Source organism: Camelina sativa, chromosome 14 (genome assembly GCF_030686135.1).
Source record: "Camelina sativa cultivar CO46 ecotype springtype chromosome 14, ASM3068613v1".
NCBI lineage: Eukaryota > Viridiplantae > Streptophyta > Magnoliopsida > Brassicales > Brassicaceae > Camelina > Camelina sativa.
This window is the reverse complement of record NC_141893.1, coordinates 4,580,314-4,601,177: the sequence shown is the minus strand read 5'-3', so window position 1 is coordinate 4,601,177 and position 20,864 is coordinate 4,580,314. Positions and strand designations below refer to the sequence as shown.

At 36.2% G+C, this 20,864-nt stretch overlaps 6 protein-coding genes, 1 long non-coding RNA gene and 1 pseudogene across 11 annotated transcripts; 5 read left to right on the top strand and 3 right to left on the bottom strand.

The window, feature by feature from the left end:
* Positions 1-383: 383 nt before the first annotated feature.
* LOC104739758 (syntaxin-125-like) lies at positions 384-1,772 on the bottom strand. Its single transcript, XM_010460208.2, has 2 exons — positions 1,097-1,772; positions 384-998 (listed from the first exon to the last, which is right to left on the bottom strand). The coding sequence occupies exons 1-2, from the start codon at positions 1,558-1,560 to the stop codon at positions 566-568; spliced, it is 897 nt and encodes a 298-aa protein (XP_010458510.1). The 5' UTR covers positions 1,561-1,772; the 3' UTR covers positions 384-565.
* A 191-nt stretch (positions 1,773-1,963) lies between these two features.
* Positions 1,964-3,580, top strand: LOC104739757 (uncharacterized). The gene is made up of 4 exons (XM_010460207.3): positions 1,964-2,190; positions 2,338-2,443; positions 2,848-2,971; positions 3,129-3,580. The coding sequence occupies exons 1-4, from the start codon at positions 2,066-2,068 to the stop codon at positions 3,383-3,385; spliced, it is 612 nt and encodes a 203-aa protein (XP_010458509.1). The 5' UTR covers positions 1,964-2,065; the 3' UTR covers positions 3,386-3,580.
* A 677-nt stretch (positions 3,581-4,257) lies between these two features.
* On the top strand, positions 4,258-5,638 carry LOC104739756 (uncharacterized; annotated as a pseudogene). Its single transcript, XR_015579546.1, has 2 exons — positions 4,258-4,937; positions 5,071-5,638. The product of XR_015579546.1 is annotated as an uncharacterized LOC104739756 (transcript).
* A 3,558-nt stretch (positions 5,639-9,196) lies between these two features.
* Positions 9,197-10,763, top strand: LOC104739755 (uncharacterized). The gene is made up of 2 exons (XM_010460206.3): positions 9,197-9,982; positions 10,145-10,763. The coding sequence occupies exons 1-2, from the start codon at positions 9,409-9,411 to the stop codon at positions 10,540-10,542; spliced, it is 972 nt and encodes a 323-aa protein (XP_010458508.1). The 5' UTR covers positions 9,197-9,408; the 3' UTR covers positions 10,543-10,763.
* Positions 10,764-10,816: 53 nt separating this feature from the next.
* LOC104739754 (uncharacterized) lies at positions 10,817-13,425 on the bottom strand. The gene is made up of 5 exons (XM_010460205.3): positions 13,348-13,425; positions 12,975-13,226; positions 12,316-12,583; positions 11,784-12,197; positions 10,817-11,161 (listed from the first exon to the last, which is right to left on the bottom strand). The coding sequence occupies exons 3-5, from the start codon at positions 12,577-12,579 to the stop codon at positions 10,955-10,957; spliced, it is 885 nt and encodes a 294-aa protein (XP_010458507.1). The 5' UTR covers positions 12,580-12,583; positions 12,975-13,226; positions 13,348-13,425; the 3' UTR covers positions 10,817-10,954.
* Positions 13,426-13,532: 107 nt separating this feature from the next.
* LOC104739753 (endonuclease 1) lies at positions 13,533-17,037 on the top strand. Of its 2 annotated transcripts, XR_015579879.1 has the most exons (10): positions 13,545-13,805; positions 14,100-14,280; positions 14,447-14,554; positions 14,675-14,730; positions 14,842-14,925; positions 15,008-15,103; positions 15,211-15,275; positions 15,705-15,778; positions 15,948-16,148; positions 16,714-17,037. XR_015579879.1 is itself a non-coding variant. In XM_010460203.3 (9 exons), exons 1-9 carry the CDS (start codon positions 13,680-13,682, stop codon positions 16,070-16,072), a joined length of 915 nt encoding a protein of 304 aa, XP_010458505.1. In that variant the 5' UTR covers positions 13,533-13,679; the 3' UTR covers positions 16,073-16,292. The 2 variants fall into 2 exon arrangements, 1 of the variants encoding a protein (XP_010458505.1); XM_010460203.3 differs by lacking the exon at positions 16,714-17,037 and having other exon boundaries at positions 13,533-13,805; positions 15,948-16,292.
* A 592-nt stretch (positions 17,038-17,629) lies between these two features.
* LOC104739752 (secretory carrier-associated membrane protein 5) lies at positions 17,630-20,555 on the bottom strand. 3 transcript variants are annotated; one of them, XM_010460202.2, is made up of 13 exons: positions 20,413-20,555; positions 20,227-20,333; positions 19,691-19,813; positions 19,518-19,580; positions 19,342-19,375; positions 19,040-19,162; positions 18,843-18,905; positions 18,669-18,762; positions 18,502-18,547; positions 18,348-18,415; positions 18,216-18,264; positions 18,035-18,100; positions 17,630-17,930 (listed from the first exon to the last, which is right to left on the bottom strand). In XM_010460202.2, the coding sequence occupies exons 2-13, from the start codon at positions 20,284-20,286 to the stop codon at positions 17,844-17,846; spliced, it is 876 nt and encodes a 291-aa protein (XP_010458504.1). In that variant the 5' UTR covers positions 20,287-20,333; positions 20,413-20,555; the 3' UTR covers positions 17,630-17,843. The 3 variants fall into 3 exon arrangements, with proteins under 3 accessions (XP_010458504.1, XP_087340205.1, XP_087340204.1); XM_087484079.1 differs by having other exon boundaries at positions 19,691-19,778; positions 20,413-20,502; XM_087484078.1 differs by lacking the exon at positions 20,413-20,555 and having other exon boundaries at positions 19,691-19,778; positions 20,227-20,404.
* LOC147927830 (uncharacterized) lies at positions 18,314-19,060 on the top strand. Its single transcript, XR_015579880.1, has 2 exons — positions 18,314-18,443; positions 18,554-19,060. It is a non-coding gene; the product is annotated as an uncharacterized LOC147927830 (long non-coding RNA).
* Positions 20,556-20,864: the final 309 nt, after the last annotated feature.

Genomic DNA, 20,864 nt, shown 5'->3' with positions numbered 1-20,864 from the left:
TCCCTCTAACATATCAGCAATTCAGCATCAATGATTCACACAACATTGAGCCTGTTCGTTAAGTTGCCACAGCAACCACATCCTGCGACTAAAAATATAAAGGTTGCCGGAGTTTAAAACAAGTTGTCGCTTCCATTAAATCCTTGAAATGAATCGCCGCTTCCGTTAAAACAAGTCGCAGCGGCAGTGTAACTATCGCTTGTTTTTCATGGCGATATATGATACACCGGTATTCTCCGTAAAAGTAGCCGCAGCGGCAGTTTTGACGTTTATGTGGTCATGTTAACATTTAAATTTTGGCCGCCGGAAGGAGACGCAGCGGCAACGTAACGAACATGCTCATTGTCACATAAACACTAAGAATGGAGATATACCCAAAAAAATAGGATGTCAAAAGATTTACAATAATAATAACGAACCGGTTTTCAAAAATCTCTACAATTTTTTTCCATGGTTTCACCGTAATCTAACTATCCCCCATTTCATATTGAAAAGGAAACAAAAAAAGAGGAGAAAAACAAGCGAAGAGATGATTTTGAGAATCAAGTGTAAATCTTTTGCAAATTCACTTCAACAAGAGCATTATGTGAGGTAGAAGGGGAATGAGAAGGAGGACAAAGATGATGATAAAGAGGATGATGGCGTAACAAGTCCATTTCCTCGAGCTCTTTTGGTATTCCCTTGCGTCTTGGAGCTGATCAGTCCCTCTTCTCACAAACGAGCTCGCTTTTGCAACATGGCTCTCTATGTTGTTCAGTTGTTGCCCTTGAGCTTCCACTAGAGCCGCCATGTCCATGAAAACTTGGTGCAGCTCCAGTAGATTCTTCTCTATCTCCTTCACTGCATCATGTCTCTCTTGGATCTCAGATACTGTGTCTAGGATTTGACCTCTTCCTTGGTCTTGAATCGCTTTTTGGAGAAAATTCTCGCTCTCACCGCTTGCAATCAAGTTATCAATTGTTTGCTCATCAGCTTTCTCTCCAGTTATTGTGAAATACCTGCACCAATTCTAACAAAATCACATATCTTGCGAACCAAGAAAACAAACAAGAGCAATAGCTTGCAATATAAGAAACCTAGGGGAAAAAACAAAGACCTGCGTTCTACAGTTTCCTTATACTCAGCGTTCATACGGGCACGTAGACCTTGGAAACTATCCATCAAGTCCTTAAGCTTCTTCCCAAGACCACTAACCACAGACGATCGAGTCCTATCCGTTGACGAACCAGGCCCACAACCAGGGACATTACGGCTATTAGCATTAGCTTTCTCTAAGGCTTCGAGCTTCTGCTTAATGAGTTTGACCCTTTTAAGGACCAGAGCTACGTCTCCATCCATCTTAGCTCGTAACTCCTTCACCTTCTTGGCATTGTGCACCGTCTTGCACTCTTCGTTCTCGTCTTGAAGCTTCTTGTAAAGAGTCTCGACTCCTTTCATGTCATCCTTCACACTCTCAACATCCTCGAAGAATTTGTCGAGGTTCATCGTTTCTTGACCTGCCTCAACATCCCCCAGTTGAGCTTGGTTCCTCTTGAATGAATTAGAAAATAAATCGTTCATTTTCACTTTTTTTTTTTCTTTCTCTGGCTTAATTATGTACAATTTTTTTTGGTTTTGTTTTGTTTTTTTTTTTTTTTTTCTTTTAACGCTTTTGTTCAAAAGCAATAGTTTCTGATGATGAACATCAACATCGTCATCCTCTGTATGAGAGAGTACGAGGAAGAAGATGCTTAGGAAGTTTTTTGTTTTCTTAAATTTGAGTGGAAAAGAAAAAACTCAAGTTTTGTTGGAAGGTTTATTTTGTTTTATTAGAATGAGAGACACAAGCCACTTTTGGTAGTTGTCCAAAATTAGTCAATGGCATAACTTCTCTTAACCAAATTAGCTTACTTCGGTCAATGACGTTATCACCCTTCTATTGGGCCTAACCTAAAGCCCAATTAGAAGTCCAATTTTGCGTTCCTGCTTCTTCTTCTTCTTCTTCTTCCTTTCGACTTGGCTTTGATTAAAACCTCACAAACCCTAATTTTTGACCTGAAACGTTTCGTTTCCGAAGTATCCGGCAATGAAGGTAAACTTGGGTGATGAGGAGCCGGGTTCACTGGCAACGCCGGCAAGAGGTAGGCACATTGGGAAGAGAGCTCTCAGGAACAAAAGCCTCACCGTCTCTTTTGACGAGAAAGATCTCAAGTATGTATTAAAAATTCTAAAATTTACTGCTTTTGAATCTCTCCCTAATCGGATTTCAGAGTCGAAATACTCAATCTGGGTATCTTGAATCGTTGTTTGTTCGTGAAAATTAGTTCATTTTTCTGATATATGTTGTTTTGTTGGTAGGGATTTTGTGACTGGTTTTCACAAGAGGAAGAAGAAGAGAAGAAAGGACGCTCAGAAGCAGCAGGAGGAAGCTATTAGGCGGAAACGAATCGAGGCTCGTAAGAAGGTATGATGAGCATATGGAACTGTTGCTTCTCTTTGTATATCTTCTTCTTTATTCTAATGTGTGTCATTCGTCATCCATGCGTGTTACAAGATTAGTCTTAAATTCCTAGTTTTAGCTAAATTTTATGATTTATGGGAGTTTTGAATCACTATCTTTTTTAGTAAAGAGGTTGTGCCATGAGCTTGTTCTGATTCATTTCAATGGGAATTGAATTGTTTCTTTTGTTTTGAATGCAAATATTAATCCAAAATGTTAACATCTCTTAGTAAGGAATGCTCCTATTGACCTTTTGGTGGTGGATAATATGCCAGAATGATTGTTAATGTTCAGTCATTTGTATTATGTCGACATTGAGAGGTCGTCTTATTTCGTGTTGCTCTGAGTCTTATATCTGAGCTTTGCAGAGGAAATTGGAAGAGCTAATGGTTTCGGGTCAAGGCGAGGATAATGAAAATGGGGAAGCTGAAGATGGTGAAGAGGATGGAGAGGATGAAGAATCAGAGCCTGATGCTTCAGCTTCAGCTTCTGGTATTGTTTTCCTAATCACATTAGTTTTCAGCATGAAGAAATTTCATCTTTCTGTTTTTTGGAACTGAGAAGTTGGAACATAAGCATTATTTAGTGTCTTTGCTTATATGCTGGCCTTTGGTCTGATATGTGCTGTGTTTCTTTGTGGATAAAAAAGGCACGACGATGTATGACACAGGGGAGCTGAAAGTAACTGTGACAACAAGCGAGATATCTCGTGAAGAGGAAGAGCCTGTTCGCAAGGAAAAGACCCAATCAACAGAAACGGGTTCCACGGCCAGAGCCTCATCAAAGCAGCATGTGCCTGTGAGGAAATCCAAACCCATGAAGCAGAGCAGGAAACGTTCAGGCACCAAAACGATGAAGAAAAGGGAGAAGAAGAAACAAGCAAGAGGGATTAAGACTTCGCGGTAGCAATATAGATCATCTGTTGTCCTTTGAAAGTGATACTCTCGCAGCTCCTGATGGTTTGAATTCTCAAGATGTTCGGATCGGGTTTTTTATTCTGTGGTTGCAATTGTGGGTAGCAATCGGATACTGTTGAATCTTGTAGTAACGATCACATTTCTTAATCAAATTTTGTAATGTTTAAAGCCTTACTACTAAAAATCGCTTTACCGTTCTCATTAACTTGTCAACTCTCACTATACATTTGGTTTTATTGGTAGCCGGCACCAACTGCTGTGATTGAAGTTTAATCGCTGCGTTGGAGGCTGCCCGTTTTGATGGCTACCAATCGTCATTGCAGTTCAATGTTCCAATCAGAAACGGTTAAAACATCACAAACAACTGTTAATTTACCGAATCATTCTTCTAGTTTTGTACGTTGGAGGAGGATCCGATCGTGCATAAAAATCTTAGTAGTATATAGTCGGGAGAAAATAGAAATGGTAAGTACGTTACAAACAAATATGTTTGCATATCTTTCTAATTGAAAACGATCCTTCTTTCTTTTTTGTGTGTGTGTCGACTGAAAGTGAAATATTTGTTGAGAGTAAGATAACGTTAAAAATAAGTGGTTTAGTGGTCACAACTTTGGAAACAATTGAATCAAAAGAAGAAAAAAAAAACCATTAGGTCGACTAAGAAAATTAGTAAATTACAATGTTTTTCATTTTGTTCCTTATTACAACATTTTATAGACTGCTGACACGTGGCCTTAAGAAAAAAACTCAAGTGACAGTAACACAACATAAAAAAAAAAAAATACAACTTCTTCTATCATTATCAACCGTCCATCTTCCAATTCTTAGATGATCCAATCCAATAGTGTAGGTTTAGTTATATAAGCCTAAAAAGCTCCACGCCTATATAAATCATCAACAGTGGATAGATCCACAAATCGGAAAATAAGAAAAAAAAAGAAAAAAGAAAAATGGTATCGTCGATGATATCGATCAAGGCGGCATTAATCTCCACCGGAATCGCCGCAATGTCTCTGTTTCTGAAGTACTCTGTTCCAATCCAGTAGATTTCTCCGTATCGAGATTCCCGATCCTTTGGTGTTCGTTTCTCTCGTGGCTGAAACCGCCGTACATCTTCGTCGCGTCCAACGTCATAATCACCATCATCATTGCTTTCTCCAAGTTTCACCAGAGCATCGAAGAAGACCAGGAGAAAGGTGAAGAAGACAACGAGATTTTACATTGTGGCGAATACGAGTCTCATCATCAGGTTGAGCCAATCTTCGTCACCCAAGCTCCTCCGCGGCGGCTAGAGACGAAGGGTGTGAATCTGGACACGGATTTCGATTTCGCGGCGATTATTCCACCGCCGATCCTCGTGGCGGAGGTGGAGAGATCGGAGACTGTGTACGAAGATAAAGACGAGGAGGAGGCGGTTTCGAAATCGGAGGTGAATCAAGTGGTGTCTATGATTGAAGAATCGGAGAATCTCACTCCGGCTGAGAAACCTCTGGTTTCGGTTAGTTCCGGTTACCGGAAACCGGTCAAAGCGATCTCGATAGGTACGGGGATAACGATGACGTCATTCTTTCTAACGGTTATATTTGTGAATTTTCACACTATGTCGACCGTGTAGGGGGGTAAACTAGTAATTTTCTTTCGAAGCCAAATTAAATGATTTTATTATCCTTGCAGGCGGTAATAAAAAGAAGAAGGCGTTGGGAGTGGTGAGACCGAAGCGGCACGAGACTACGATTGAGAACACGTGGAAGATGGTAACGGAGGTGGGTAAGTCAACGGAGTTGACCACTCGTTTCCGGAGATCCGACACGTTGGGGAAGTGAAACGACCTGTCTTGAGGAAAGCGGAGACGTTCAGGGACGTGACTAATCATCGACAGCCGTCGTCTACGCCGCCGGTGAAGATGAAGATGAAGAAGGAGATGTCGCCGAGTAGAGATGAGCTGAATCGAAGAGTTGAGGCTTTTATAAAGAAGTGTAAGGAAGAGAGGTTTGAATCTTTCAGATTGGAGAAAGAGTTTGTGGCTTAATTACATTAGCTAGAATGCGATATTGATTTAGCTCTTTTTGCGTCTTGAGTTAATTATCGTTTTTTAATTTACTTGAATGACGGATTAAGACAATCATCTCAAACTACTTTTTGTATGAGAATTTTGATTTTGGGCATTGAGCTAGCAGGTCTTGTTTGAATCATTGTATATGAAACAATGCAGAACATTGGAAATTTGATTATTTGATATCAAGAAGTTGTAGTAGTAAGCATTATCAAGTGAACTTGAGTGAAGAGCTTATATGCAAGAACAAGATCCAACCAACAAATATTACAAATTCTTGAAGCAGAACCGGGAACACTACATTCAACAACCCATTCAAAGCGATCAAGAAAATAGATAATGAGTAACAAGTAAGAGAGATAGACCTTTTGGTCACAATAGAGTTTCGAATTTCTGATTACTCAAAATTTATGGGAAACAAACAATCGGAGAATGTTATCAGAAAATAAAAAGTTTAGTGGTAAGTGGTATAACACATTTGTGGAAAAAAAGAGTTTGTTTTGTTTAAAGCTTCGATAGTGTCAAACACCACTTACAAATATGTGTTTTAATTCTGTTTTTTCTTAAAGCGTTTAGATTTTTATATGAGAAAAGACATATGTTAAGTATAAGGAAAAAAAAAAGTCAAACATCTTTGTTTTATCTATAAGACTAATAACAGGATACATGCTTACAAAAGTGTTAATTAGTTTTCCTTCCGATCTTCTATATGGTGTTTACTTTTTACAATTTGCAAATTAATATTTGTTTAAATGAGTAAGTTGTATATTAACTTGGAAAAAATAAACATCAAACACTCTAGGCTTTAAATCTTGTTAGTTAGAGAAATCCCTTTATACTGGTAATAAACACTCACATAACGTTTTAAGATTTGTTAAAACGTTAAACACCATCTGAAAAATTAGAGACGTGTACATATGTCTAATTAATGACATGTTACGCTTTTATCAACAAAAAAATGACATGTTACGCCAATATATATATAGTAGTAGATCGAGTGAGGTTAATTCTAATTATAGAGAAATTGTTAGAGATTACCATATATATGCATGCCAAAAGGGAACGTTGCACACAAGCACACAAAATTTAGGACGTATTCATTATTCCGATCCATCGTTGGGCTTAATTCAAATGTTCACTGTCAAAAGAAACAATCACGTGTTAGATGTGACTCGTGACATATCTTGTTAAACTCCGGACAGGACAGTGAATGGTGCTTACGGATTTGCTTAGCAACGACTCTTCATCGATTAATAAACGACATGGGTCGATAATGACTCCATCGTTACGTGCAATCGTATGATTGGTCGTTTAACTATGGCGACATGTCAAAATTAACAAAACAAATTAACTATGGACGGGGCCAACTAACGGATCTTCTTGGATACTCTCTCCTCCAAAAACAGCTTCGACTCTTACTTACGCCGTGAAATCTAACGGCCGAACGTAAGACAAACTGGGCTACTCACTCTCACAACCACAGTTACATCACAGGGCAGTTGGATATGTTGTCGCGTTCTGTATTTCGACGAAGTTTCGTTTGTCTTCTCTTTTTTATGTCGGTAATGAACACATATTTTTTCTAATTATATCTTGTGCTAGATGAGATGTGAATCAAATGAAAAAGTATGATAGAATACTATTGTGGAAAGTCAAAAATAGCTTTTGAAAATTCTTACTGTCTAAGATCACAAAAGATGAATAATAATTATTCTAGCAAGATCTTTGTACTGTATGTTATATAGCAAGAATATTATGTACGTACATTTAGAAAAAATAATACATATATCAGAAATCTGGATTCATTTGAGAAATGAATTAATCCAATGATATTACTAGAAATCCTTAGGTAAAAATATAAGATAATGTTAATAACTATATTTTTTCAAAGGATAATCTAAAAATGATTTCACTTTTAAATGTTTCACATTTATTTATTCAATCCAAATAGAATCTAAAAAGAGACAATCGAATCAAACAAAGTTTAATTAAATTTATTTGACACTATTCAACTAGCTATATACGTTTGTTCTTTCGTGACAAGCTGCTATGATAACAAAACTCTTTAAGAATACCAAATAGCAACATGAGTATTTAAACAGACAATCAAAATAGTTGCATGGAAATTAAGAAAATCAACGCGAACATGGTATGATTGTTAATTTGATTATTTTTTAGACGAGTTTGAACATATTTACTTTTAACGTAGTTGTTACGAGTGAATGATTTTTTTTTCATAAAATGGTACAAGTAGTAAGACGTTCACATTGGTCAATAATTAAAAATGTGGTTATAGTTATATGATGGTGTCGTGTAACAAAATAGGCGTTAACACTTAAAATAACTTGACATGGAAAATCACATTTCCTTCTTATAACATGTAGATGTAGAATATATATCTATTTTCACACTTTTGATATTTTTATTTAATACATCAATAAAAAAAATTAACAAAAAGTAAAGAGCTTCTCTAGATATATTATGTATATGAGGAAAGGACATAAAGAATAATATCTGCGGTTTGAAGAAGCAGTAGTCGTAATTTCATCATTGCTCTAAGTGAAATCGATAGTGGTCGACAAAGAAAAAAGAAACTAAAATAGCAAAGAGTGGATAGCCACTTGAGACGAGTTGTAGTCTTGTAAAATTGACCTTTACCTTGGCTTGTTCTTAGTTCTTAGCTCTTAAGAAAAATATCTTTGTGGTTTTCCACCTTCAGAGATAGTTTTATTAAGATATCCTTCGTATTAATCCAATGACACAAGTAAGATCCTAGATCTCTGAAAAGATAATGTATCATAATAATACAATAATGTTACATGCGTTTTGGTGATATTTAATACTTAATTTGTCTTCTGGTAGAAATTAATCACTAATGATTAAAATATTTTGCTTTTTGATATCTGAAAATAAATTATTGGCATTTTTGACTAAATAAAATAAGACTAAATATATAAATAAATTAATTAATTAATGGAATTTCTTGTATCATCTTACAAACTTGAGATTATATACTAAACTTTATAGATCAAGTGATGTTTAAGCCGTTTTCCAAATGATATGATATTTTAGTATTATAATGCAAACATATTAGTATTTGTTTTACTTGATTGTCCTTATATATATGAAAGTTATAGTTATTAAAAGTAATATCGAATATTTATATTAGATATTTTACAACTTGTTTTGGTAAAGATATTTTACAACTAGTGTTTTAATTTGGTAAAGATATATAGTTGACAACTATTTGCAATACCACATTACTTATGATAAAAAAAGAACCTATAACTAGTGTTTTAATTTGGTATAATAAGTTATGAATTCGATCGCTCTACGCATATTCTTTTCTTTTGTCGACCTATACGGCTATATACATATATGTATTTTGTTTGTCTTTGAATTAACAACATACACGCAATATACCGTAAAACCTAACTAGAGGATATTAAGGCTTAAGAAAGACGTGGCTATACCGTGGGATCGTCGATTGAGAGAAACCATCGGAAACAAAAATAAGGAATTACAACGAATGGCCATACTAGGTTGACTAATAAGAGAATTTATTATTTAACGACGTAGAAAATAAAAAGAGAGAGGGAAACAATTATGAGATCAAATTCAAGAGATATTAAGTGTGGACACGTGAAGGTTGTGGTTACGTGTCGATATGCGATACGACAGAAACAATAAAATGTGTTATTCTCTACTCTTGTTCTGTTAATACACGGAGATGCACCTAGTGTATATAACTAAAACAATCATGTCCGTTCATTGCCCTATTCTCCAATCCAACGGTGTATATCAGAGATCTCATTGTCCCCTGCCTCACTCTTTAGCTCCCTATATAAATGAAGAGAATCAAGAAGAGTCAGAGCTAAGAGAAGCGTGTCAACAATACCATTACCACACACACTCCGATAAAAATATCAAGCGTTAGAGAGTGACAGTGACATATATATATGGCGTCGTGGATGAAGGCGGTGCTAATCTCTACTGGTTTCTTGGCCACGGCTATGCATCTAAAAGTCATTGTTCCCGTGGCTGTAGATTTCTCACAAGCTCCGATCCTTTTGAGCTCTTTTCTCACGTGGCTGAAACCACCGTATCTCTACGTCATCACCAACGTCATCATCGTCGTTATCTTTGTTTCTTCAAAGTTTTTCCGGAGTACTGTCTCCTCCAGCAAAGACTACGAGGTTTCTTACAGTGGCGACAATAAGTTTCAGACTGATCATCATCATCAGCAGCAGCAGAGCGCCCACCGGGCTCCTCTAAGACGGCGGAAGGAGACGAAAGATTCAGATTTCGGTTTCGTCGCCAAAGTCTCGGCGTTGATCGTCGTTAAGGAGCCGGAGGTTGTGTATGAAGAGAAGGCCGAGAGGGTAGTAGAAGCTGCTGCAACGGTAGAGGAAGAGAAGAGGTGTTTAGTGGTGGTGACCAAATCGGAAATATCACAACCTCAGGTGTTGGAGAAGCCTCTGGTTACGGCTCGGATCGGCCAACGCAAACCGGTGGTTAAGACCACACCAGCAGGTAATTCAATTTTAATATTTTAATGTATAAAAATAATTGAGAAAGACATCACGTCATACGAATTTTAGATATTTAAAATATCTAAAAACACTATTTGTTTGTTTAAAAAAAAAACTTTTAAAACACTATTTGTTAAAAGGGTAATTTCGTAATAATTTTCAGAGAGGAACTCAGTGAGAGCGTTGAGAGTGGCGAAACCGAAGAGGAACGAGACGTTAGAGAACACGTGGAAGATGATCATGGAAGGGAAGTCAGCGCTTCCGTTGACTAGTTACTACAAGAGACCTGACACGTTCGGACTTGACGAAGAGACAACAAAACAGTCTAGTGTTCTAAAGAAATCGGAGACGTTTAGTGACAGGACTAATTGTTATAACCAGTCTATGGCGGCTATGCTGCCGCCGCCTCCGCCGGTGAAGTTGGTGAAGAAGGTGAAGGTGTCACGGAGTCGGGATGAGCTGAACCGGAGAGTAGAAGCGTTTATAAAGAAGTGTAACGACGAGAGGTTCGCGTCGATGAGACTGGACGATGAAGTGGATCGTCGTGGTCTTTCGTATTAAAAACTAGTATTACGTTTTTTAAATATTTATTTTTTTGGTTGTACTCTTTTCAATACGACAATAACAAGTGAACAAAAGTAGAAAGTCACGGACAAACAAAATCTCTTATTGGTAGGTATTTGATTGGATAAGGGTGGCTCATCCATCACCTTGTGTGATATTTCATCTTAAAGTTGACAATGTAATTAACGTCATTGAATAGATCTTTTCTTTCTTCGTAATCTATTTTTATAATGACGCTTTTTCTGAGTCGGGTCTTAAATAACTAATTCCGTAATTAGAATGCTCTTTCTTTCCTAATATGAGAATACAAAAAGCAAAAAGATACATTATTTAATCACTATGGTGTTTGTAACAGAACATCAATAACATTCACATTAACCACACAAAAAAAGAAGAAGAAAAAAGCGCATCAATCCCTCTTATTCATTCGCATCTTAGCTTCAGTTTCTCCACTGTAAGGAGCAACGTGAAATGCGTACTGTTGAATGACGGAGAAGACGATCATCTCAAGACACACAAGCACGTTTTGCATAGCTTCTTCAATCTGCTCCACCTCCAGCCAGAAATGATGCGACTTTATTACTCCCATTTTCACTAATATCTCCAGCACTATTCCCTGTACAATACACATCTCCCATGTCAGAATTAAGAAACCGAACTCAGGATTCATATTGCTAGATACTAACACTTCCCAAGATAAGAGAGAAAAACAATGTGCTAAAGACATGAAATGCATTACACTTTCAGAAAGTTCAATTACTTGATCAAATGCAGTGGTGATCCTAAAATTCTATTGAGATTTTGCTAGTTTGTATCAAGGACCAATCAACAAGTTTTAAATGGCTTTGGTTCGCTATACCCAGACCGTATCTTATTACCAAACTCCTAGACCAACGAATAACCTTTTCAACCTTCAGCTCTCAACTAGATAATGTGAGGCCTATTGCTGAGCTGACAAAGCTACAAATTCCCTATTATAATAGTCATACACTAGCCTTCAACAAGATAATCTTAATAGTCTAATTCATGAAAGAGAAATAAGACGGGAAACTGCCCTTCAAACATCTTAGGATATTCTAGAGACTACTAAATATGTATCTTTCCATTATCTTTATCAGCAGAATGAAGAGAAATCCGAATTTCTTTCTCATCAGAAACAGTTTGATGAATGAAGAAGCTAGTAGACAAAGAACTACTGATCTGGTAGGCAAAAGAAAAGTCACAAACTATGTATTTACCTGCCAGAAGCAGAAGAAGACTACCCCTTGGACGCACATGAACTTCGTAAGTGGCTTATGAGGCTCCAACTCTTTGACAAAAACATGGTAGAATTTCACTAAAGAATACAATGCCAGGGAAACCGATATATTCAGAACGACGGTGAAAATCCAGCTCAACCACGCTGGATAAATCCCGAGGATCTGTAGTGTTATCATTAAGAAGGAACACACTGGGCGGATAATACAAAACTGCCATGTCCATTGCTTGAGCTGTTTCAGTGTGCGGTAATCCAGATGCATGGTGCGGGGCACGAAAAGAGTCATTGGAAAGGAATGGTGGATCTCTCTCCCTTTGTATTCATCAGGGATAATCTGTGCGCTCATCGATATGTTTACGTAACTATACATCAAAGACAAGAATGTAGCAATGACCTGAAAACAAACAGAGCAAATACAACAAATCAAGAAACAGCTAGAGAGAGAGAGAGAGAGAGAGAGAGAGAGAGAGAGAGAGAGCCAATGTAGGGTAATGAAACTAGAAGAAACCTACAAGTGCCTCATAGCAATCCTTAACGGCGTCTAGAAACATGAAGAAGGGTTTGCTTCCCTTAGCATCTAACAAACCAACAAAAGAGTTGATGGAATAAACAGGAGCCATAAGTATGATAATAATAATGGCTCTCTGTTCTTTAGGGTTCTTCCAGTAAAACAAATGCTGGGATATGAGCTGCATGGTGAAGTGCATCGAGAGCAAAACACAGAACATGGCTCCCATCACCGTGATCTCCGCAGGTGATAGAGTAGATAGATCCATCGTTCTGCATCAAAGTGAAACAATTTTAAATACACAACACTCATCCTGATTCCCACAAAACTGAACAATGTTTTGAATTCCAAACACATATGTTGTAGGCGGCACAATTAGATAAAGTGTTTATTATAGATTGAATAGTAACTAAATCATCCCTGAGACACAAGAAATTACCAGTGATTGATAAGCTAGTAAACTCACTGCTCACTACTTTGTAGCAAAATTAGGTTACAGATCTTAATACTGTGAAGACCCAGAATCAAATCAACTATAATATTCCCAAATCAAACGACGAGAAAACTGAATCGGGCTAAAAAGGTAATTACTTTGGAAATCTACTCAGGAACACTGAATTTGGAAAGATGAACATAGTCGATAGAGAGAGAGAGAAAGCAAACCTGATTGAAACAAGTGGGAGACTATCGAAGAAGACGATTCAAGTTGAGAACTTCACCGTATTTGTGATGGTGCTACGATTCTTCAATGTTGATTAGGAGGACCAAAAAAAAAGAAGTAACCAGAAGAAGCTGTTCATCTTTGACCGGTTAAAAGACTCAGAGCCAAGTCTTGTGCGACCGAAGAAAGTCACCGAAGAAGTCCTCCGTCGTAATTAACCGGCCGGTTTGGTTTGGTTGGTTTTAAATTTCGTACTGAATTTCAATTCGGTAGTTAAAACAAAGAAAACAAAACGAAAACGTTTAGCAAAATTAGGTGTTGATTTTTATATTATTATTTTGAACATACATTAGCTATTTTAAGTTTTTAACATACAGAAAAAGGATAATTGGATAATGCTGTCACAAATAAGGAATATGCCTTGGCTAATAAATTAACGACTCTTATGTTAATATCTCGTGTGCCTATTGCAAACACTTTAACGAGGAACGTATTACGTATGAGACTCGCAATATCTTGCTTGCACACAAACTCAAACATCGTATATGTTGCTTCTAATTAACCTAACTTGTAAGTCCATTCTTGTCTCTCTCTATTTATTATGTCTCTGTCTGTGTGTTCTCTTTTCAAATTTTATGAACAAAAAAAGTAGACGTTCTTATACAAGAAGAGATCATCATTTTATAAGATTTTGAAGTTTTAGAGATATGGCATCAGCTTTTAGATCATCCACGAGGATGATGATTGTATTAGGTTTATTGATATTGTGTTCAGTTTCTTCTGTCCAAAGCTGGAGCAAAGAAGGCCATATTCTTACATGTCGGATTGCGCAGGTAAGTTTATGATCGTCTATATTGTGTTTAAAATTAAGTATTTTGTTTATTGGTTTGTGTCAATCACTTTGAGCTATATAGGATATATTATACACTTATGAAGACTAATTAATTAACTCTGAAGTATGGTTATTGGTTGACTTTAAAAATCACTGTTAAAAAAGTAAAAAGTTTTCAAAATTCCATGCCTAATATTCTCATATAGATGATCATGAACGAATACAGATAAGATTGTTGGGATACCAAGGCCTATATAGAAAAAGTTTTTATGTGTGTGCTTGTGTGGTGTGACAGAATCTTTTGGAAGCCGGACCGGCACATGTAGTAGAGAATCTATTACCGGATTATGTGAAAGGAGATTTATCAGCCTTGTGTGTGTGGCCTGACCAGATCCGACATTGGTACAAGTACCGTTGGACCAGTCATCTCCATTACATCGATACTCCGGACCAAGCCTGCTCTTACGATTATTCCAGTAAGTCATAGCCGAAAACGTTTTTTAGTTAACTGAAATCTTGTTCTATTTCTATTGAACGGAGTTAACCATGACTCAAATTCTATAAAACCGCATTACTTTCAAAACATTATTAGAAGTAGGGGTAAAAAGGTGAATATAATTGAAATTTAATATTAAAAAACAGGGGATTGTCATGATCAGCATGGGTTGAAAGATATGTGTGTGGATGGAGCAATCCAAAATTTCACGTCACAGCTTCAGCATTACGGCGAAGGAACATCTGATCGTAGATGTACGTGATCATTTTTATTTCTTTACTATAACTTTGATATCAAAATGTTGATGTATTCTTGTGCTTAGTTTTTTGCTTTTCTTTTCTTTTTAATTACGTTCTTCTTGTTCAATCTTGTAGATAACATGACCGAAGCCCTTTTGTTCCTGTCTCATTTCATGGGAGATATTCATCAGGTTTACTATACTCATCATAAATCTCTCACACAAATATAGCTTTATCTTTCATGTTAGATATTTAATTAATTATGATTATTAAGTAACATGGTGTTTTTTTCCCTTAACAAGCCAATGCATGTGGGATTCACCAGTGATGAAGGAGGAAACACAATAGATTTACGTTGGTACAGACATAAATCAAATCTTCATCACGTAAGCTTCTTCTTTTGTCCCTTACAACTTTGAATTTCATTACGAAAAGAAAAGGAATAATTAGTGAGACAAAAATGTGTAGGTATGGGACAGAGAGATCATTCTCACGGCTCTGAAAGAATACTACGACAAGAACTTGGATCTCCTCCAAGAGGACCTTGTGAAGAACATCACCAATGTAATAAAATAAAAATTATTTATATATCACTATATATAAATTTTCATAATGCTTTTTTTTTTTGGTAATTTCCACCGTGACTTATAGTAATGGTTATCATATATTAGGGATTATGGCACGACGATCTATCTTCGTGGACAGACTGCAACGATCTTATCGCTTGTCCACACAAGTAAGTTTTAAATTACTTGGTTTGATATTGACTCGACGCTAGTTTAAAGCTAGCCTTACAAATCTTGATACTTTTTTTCTGGTCCAAAAATCTTGGAAAGAAGCTGAAAATGAAAATAATGGTTTTAATAATTTTTATGGAGCTGGATAGTGTTAAGTTTCACTAGAATTCAATTCAAAATCAATTAAATAGTAGTTTCAATGATTAATAGGTTTACTAATCTTATATCACATCTTATTTCCTATGTGAGATTCCTAAAAAACATGATTTAGACTCGAACATTGGTGGATATCATGATCAGATTCTTATTGAGTTTTACATCATAACTAAAGATCCGGAAGTTGGTTCTGTTTGGGTGGAGAAAATCTAATTTCGGAAACACTATATGTATAAACTTTATGAACTACTAATTGTAAATGATAAATGCAGATATGCTTCGGAGAGTATAGCGTTGGCTTGTAAATGGGGCTACAAAGGCGTGAAGTCTGGCGAAACCTTATCAGGTACGTTGTTTGCTTCTTCTTCTTTCTTGTACGCAAACAAAAGTAGTTTAAAAATGAACTCAACCAAATGAATTTAAAGTAATCGGATTTAACGATTTTTAATTGTCTCTATATTTGATTGTTATGTAGTTTTTATAAGAAAACTAAAGGAATAATAATAATTTTGCAGAGGAATATTTCAATACAAGGTTGCCAATAGTGATGAAGAGAATAGTTCAGGGAGGAGTAAGACTAGCCATGATACTAAACCGGGTTTTTAGTGACGATCATGCTGGTGTTGCTGCTGCCACTTGAATTGAACCGGACCATTCAAAAGCCTTCGATTAATTAGTAGATTATTTGGTCAATTCACAAAATTAAATAAGTAAGAGTAAGTAAGACTCGTTCTTTTCTTTGTAGCTTTTATCTATTTGACAGCTAATGCCTGCGACTGGTTTATTTACATGTGTTTGGGATTAGATCATATGCTAATTTAATAATATTACTTCATATAGTATGATTGTTTTATAGAAAACCGGTTCTAAGAAATTAGATTTATTTCATTCAACTAAACTCTGTTTATCTAAAAATATCGAGTCCAGTCCAAAACAAATATGTGAGACAAATATTGGTTCAGTTTTTGTTTGTTTCGATCATTCAGTTCAAAAATAAAGCTAAAGTTAGAGATCCAATCGACAGAAATAAATGAGAAATTTTGGCATGTAAAGGAAACTATCACAATATATATATATATATATATATATATATATATATTTTAACAAGTGAAGCTACATAGGATTTATACAAAAAGAAAAGACAAAATAACAAATGAACTCAAGAAACTAGAGAGACTAAACAAGCTCACCAATCTTATATAAGAAAATCCCACACTCTAACTAAACCACAGAAAAAGATTCTGAAAAATAAATGAAGTTGTTTCTGTGGGAAATGAGCAGCAGCAGGATTAAAGGTTTAGGATCCAAGGAAGTTTCTGGTGGAGGCACCAAAGATGGAAGCAAAAGAATTAGCAAAACCAAGCAAGATCCCAACTTTGACTTGCCCTCTCTTCGGCATCGGACGGCTACTGTGTTGTTCTCTACAACTTTTCCTAGTTCCTCTGCCTTCCATTGACTCGGAGTCAAAGTCTTGTCCGAAGTAGTGGAAGAAGAAAGAAGAAGAATGTTTGATTCACAAGGGGGACTCGTAGCTCTTATATAAATTTCGAAGTGCTCTCAAGAGTAACCTTGCTTTTGGCTAATATTACAAGCTTTATCCAATTATTATTCCACCATCTGCTTAGACGTTTCTGCCCCTCGCCGACCCTTGGATTTTTAAGATAAGATTTTACTTCATTAGTCTAGTTTAATCTAAAAAGCATAATAATTGGACTCTATCTATCCAGGTACGTTGGATCGATGGCTGCAAGCTTATAATTAACAAACTTATTAATGAAAAATATAAGTAGCTTTACGTTAAAGTGGACACCAACTTGTGTTCCCACTAAGATTAAAGATTAAAAAGTAGTAGAAAATACTCATACTCGAGGGTAGATTGGTCATCTAATAAAGGGACACAAAAGATTCTTTTACAGTCTTAAAGTGCTCCGTGATTTAATAGTTACTATAGTCTATTACAAGTGCCGTTTTGCACTAAATTCACGTGCCTAAATCCAAAAAAGCTTACATATCTTTTACGAACTCGATGCATAATGCATTAACCGAAAGTTAAATTAATAAAATGTTCTTAGTAGTTTCCAGACTAACAACAAAATTCACGTGAGAAATAAGAGTAGGGTCACACTTCACTTCAAAGTTATGGAGGAAAAAACATAGTTAACAAGAAAGATTAGGTGGATAACACGATTCATAGCAATTAGTAACAAGACTCACATATACTTTTGAGTCATATATAACAAGTATCAATAAACAATGACTAGTCTGCATTTGTTTATCAAATCTGAACTCAAAACAGATTTTTATACATGAGCTTTACTTTCACTACTTTTAAGAACAGCTGACGAAAACACAAAAAAAAGCTCAAGAAAAAAAACAATGCTTCAGAAGAGATGATTTCAATTACATTTGCATCATATGGCAGCTCTCATGGCTCCTCTTGCAGCCTCCTGTCTCAACTCATCCGCTTTCCCGCTTCCTCTGAAGTACATGTATACTTGCTGCAGAAACCAAATGGCCAATTCAAATGTTAAAAGAGTTTTTACTTGGAAACTATATTGATCTAGAGATTGAGTCTTATCAGTTTAGAGATTGGGAAAGAGACCTGAATCACCCAGATGCTGACCACTGATTCAAGGCAGAATAACCCAAACCCAATGAAGTAGAAGATCTGTTAAAAAGGAAAAGCAAGAGAACATTGATGAGTGATTGTATGATCAGGAGCCTCTACATTCAGACAAGATTTTTGGTTGCAGCCGAAAGATCAAGGGATGAATTGGGCTTACCCCGACCAGTGCTTGAGCGCTCAACACATCTATTGCAGGTAATATGCCCCTGTAAATTTGAAGATCATCAGACACTTGACACCATTAACTGTGTTAACCTCAGATGTCTCTGAAGCTTTTGAGGAAACTTACGCGAGTGATTTTCCTTTGAAGACAATAGGAGGAGCAACTGCAGCAAAGACGCAGAAAAGTATGTGGAGCTGTGACCACAAAGCAGATGAATTTTAGGTAAGTCTGTTAAAAACTATAATCTGTCACTAAAATCAGCAATAAACTAGTGGCTCACCATGTAGAACAAGAAAAACCATCCAAAGCTGAATGCACTATCACTTCTGCAGGAATTGAACACAAAGGATACATTGAGTAAGAGAATGTGGAAAAATAAATATACACTACGAACACTTTCCTCCACTTATACACAAAATTAGTGGCTAGGGATGGAGAAATAAGAACCTGAAGGCACGGTAGAGAGGCCGATACCATAACACATAGCCTCCTGGGACACCCGATATGAAGTAAATAACGGCGAGAAGCCAAATTGTTACTCCTGAAAAATATAACAAAACTCAACGCTGTAAAATATGCAGAGAAGGAATATTAGACGTGAGTACGAGAACACGAAGAGACCTTCTCCTTTGATCCAAGCTGTAGTCACGGCGATGATATTCCAGAGAAGTGCAAGAACCAACCCTGTTGGACATGGACACACACGAGTAAAAAACTTTACCATCTTATAATTTTCTTATTTAACCCATATAAGTGAAGTGAAATTATGAGTGTTTGGGAAAAGTCCTCACTCTCCAAGTAAGACTATACATACGTACCCAAATATGTTGCAAATGCAATATACTGTAGCCTTTGTAGACGAACTGGAATTTCATTTGCAATGTCATGGTGGATAAGTGGGAAGAAGGGTGGCCAGTTCTTCGCCTCGATAACAATTCCAGCTACAAAGAGAGGAGCAAAATCATATAGCTATATATAGGCAAGTAAAACTATGAATCAACCAACATAGACATATATCATAGGTTAAATTTAACACTGAATTCAAATCCTCTAAGTAACAGAACTGCAACAGGTGCAGAATAAAGGTAAATGTTCGCCTAAACTATTAAAAGATAAGTACCTCGTGCAGCAGCATCCTCTTTCCGCTTCAGATCCTACACATAAGCAAAAGAAATCATCAACTGAAAACAAAAGATACACAAAACACCTTAAAAAAAAGTTTAAAAAGATGCCACTTTTACAAAACGAAATTTCATCAGGAACCATAAAGGGTGATGCTTGAGTTAAAGTTTTCACCTGCTCTCGTCGTTTAAGCTCAGCTTCTTTGGCTTGGAGCTCCTTTTCTTTCTTCTTCAAATCCTGTATACCCACCACCAACAATGAAAGAACAGAAAAATCATTCAAACTAATTCAAATAATCCACCAAAATCACAAAAAAAGAACAATGTCAACTCCATCGCCAATCAAACCTGTGTACCAGAGCCCGGTCTGTCAAGAGGAATGTCAACGGTACGACCATAGCCAAAACCAGCAGGTTCCGGAGGCAAAGGTGATAATCTGGAATTCGAAGCAGCAGGAACACTCTCAGGATTCTAAAAGAATGTACAAAAAAACAATCTCTTAGACACCCAAAGCGGTTTACAGAATCAACGAGAAAACAACTAAAGAGTAGCAAAAACAAGAACTTTGAGCGATCTACTAGCCATAATAGAACCCAAGAAGTGACCATAGTTTCAGAAATTAGAAAAATTTCAAGAAATTTGGATTACATTGTCGAGATTTATCAAACAAAAGAGCGGATAAATCAAGAGACATAGCCAAGTGAAGCAAACACACACACACACTAGGGCAAAAAAAAAAAAAAAACCCCAAAAGATAAACCCTAAGTAAGATTCGAATACGCCAACAAATTCGATATAACTCAGAGCGAAAGAAGCCATGGAATTAGATAGAGTTCACTAGTGTAGCCGTTTGATTAAATCGGAGAGAAGAATTGAGGGCTTACAGCAAAAGGATTGACTTCATCTTGTTCGTCAAAAGGGTTCCGATCGTACCGACCAGCCATGGTTACCAAACGAACTTATCTCTCGAGTGATATCACAAAGATCACAACTTGTGAAGAAAAAAAATCAATTTCAGATCTCTTAACACTGAAACTTTGTAACGAAGAAAAGAAGAAGAAACGACTTACAAATCATATAGGATTACAGCTTTTCAGTTTTCACCTTCCTGAATTTTTTTATTTTTTTTTTTACTTAGTAATTTCTCATTATTCCTTTTTTGTTAATATTATCTTCTTTTTTAAAAAACTTGATAAAAGGAAATGGTTTAACTATAATCTATAGACATTTTAAAATTTATATATTGAAAATTTAATTAATTTTTTTTCAGTCAAACAACTGCTTTTAATTGGGTTTTCTTATCAATCAGTAAATTTAAAATTTCAATTCTAGTACTTATCTACAATCTGTCAACGTTTCCATGTGAGGGTTTCACAAATAGAGAAACTCAAAAAGTGCAGTGGAAAGAGATATTCAAATTGAAGTGTAGTATAACTGTAGGTTTGAAAAAGTGAGCTTTTGAGTCTACCTCACATCTTCATTTTATATAGTTTCTTTCTGGTCCAACCAAGTCTCTCAGTTG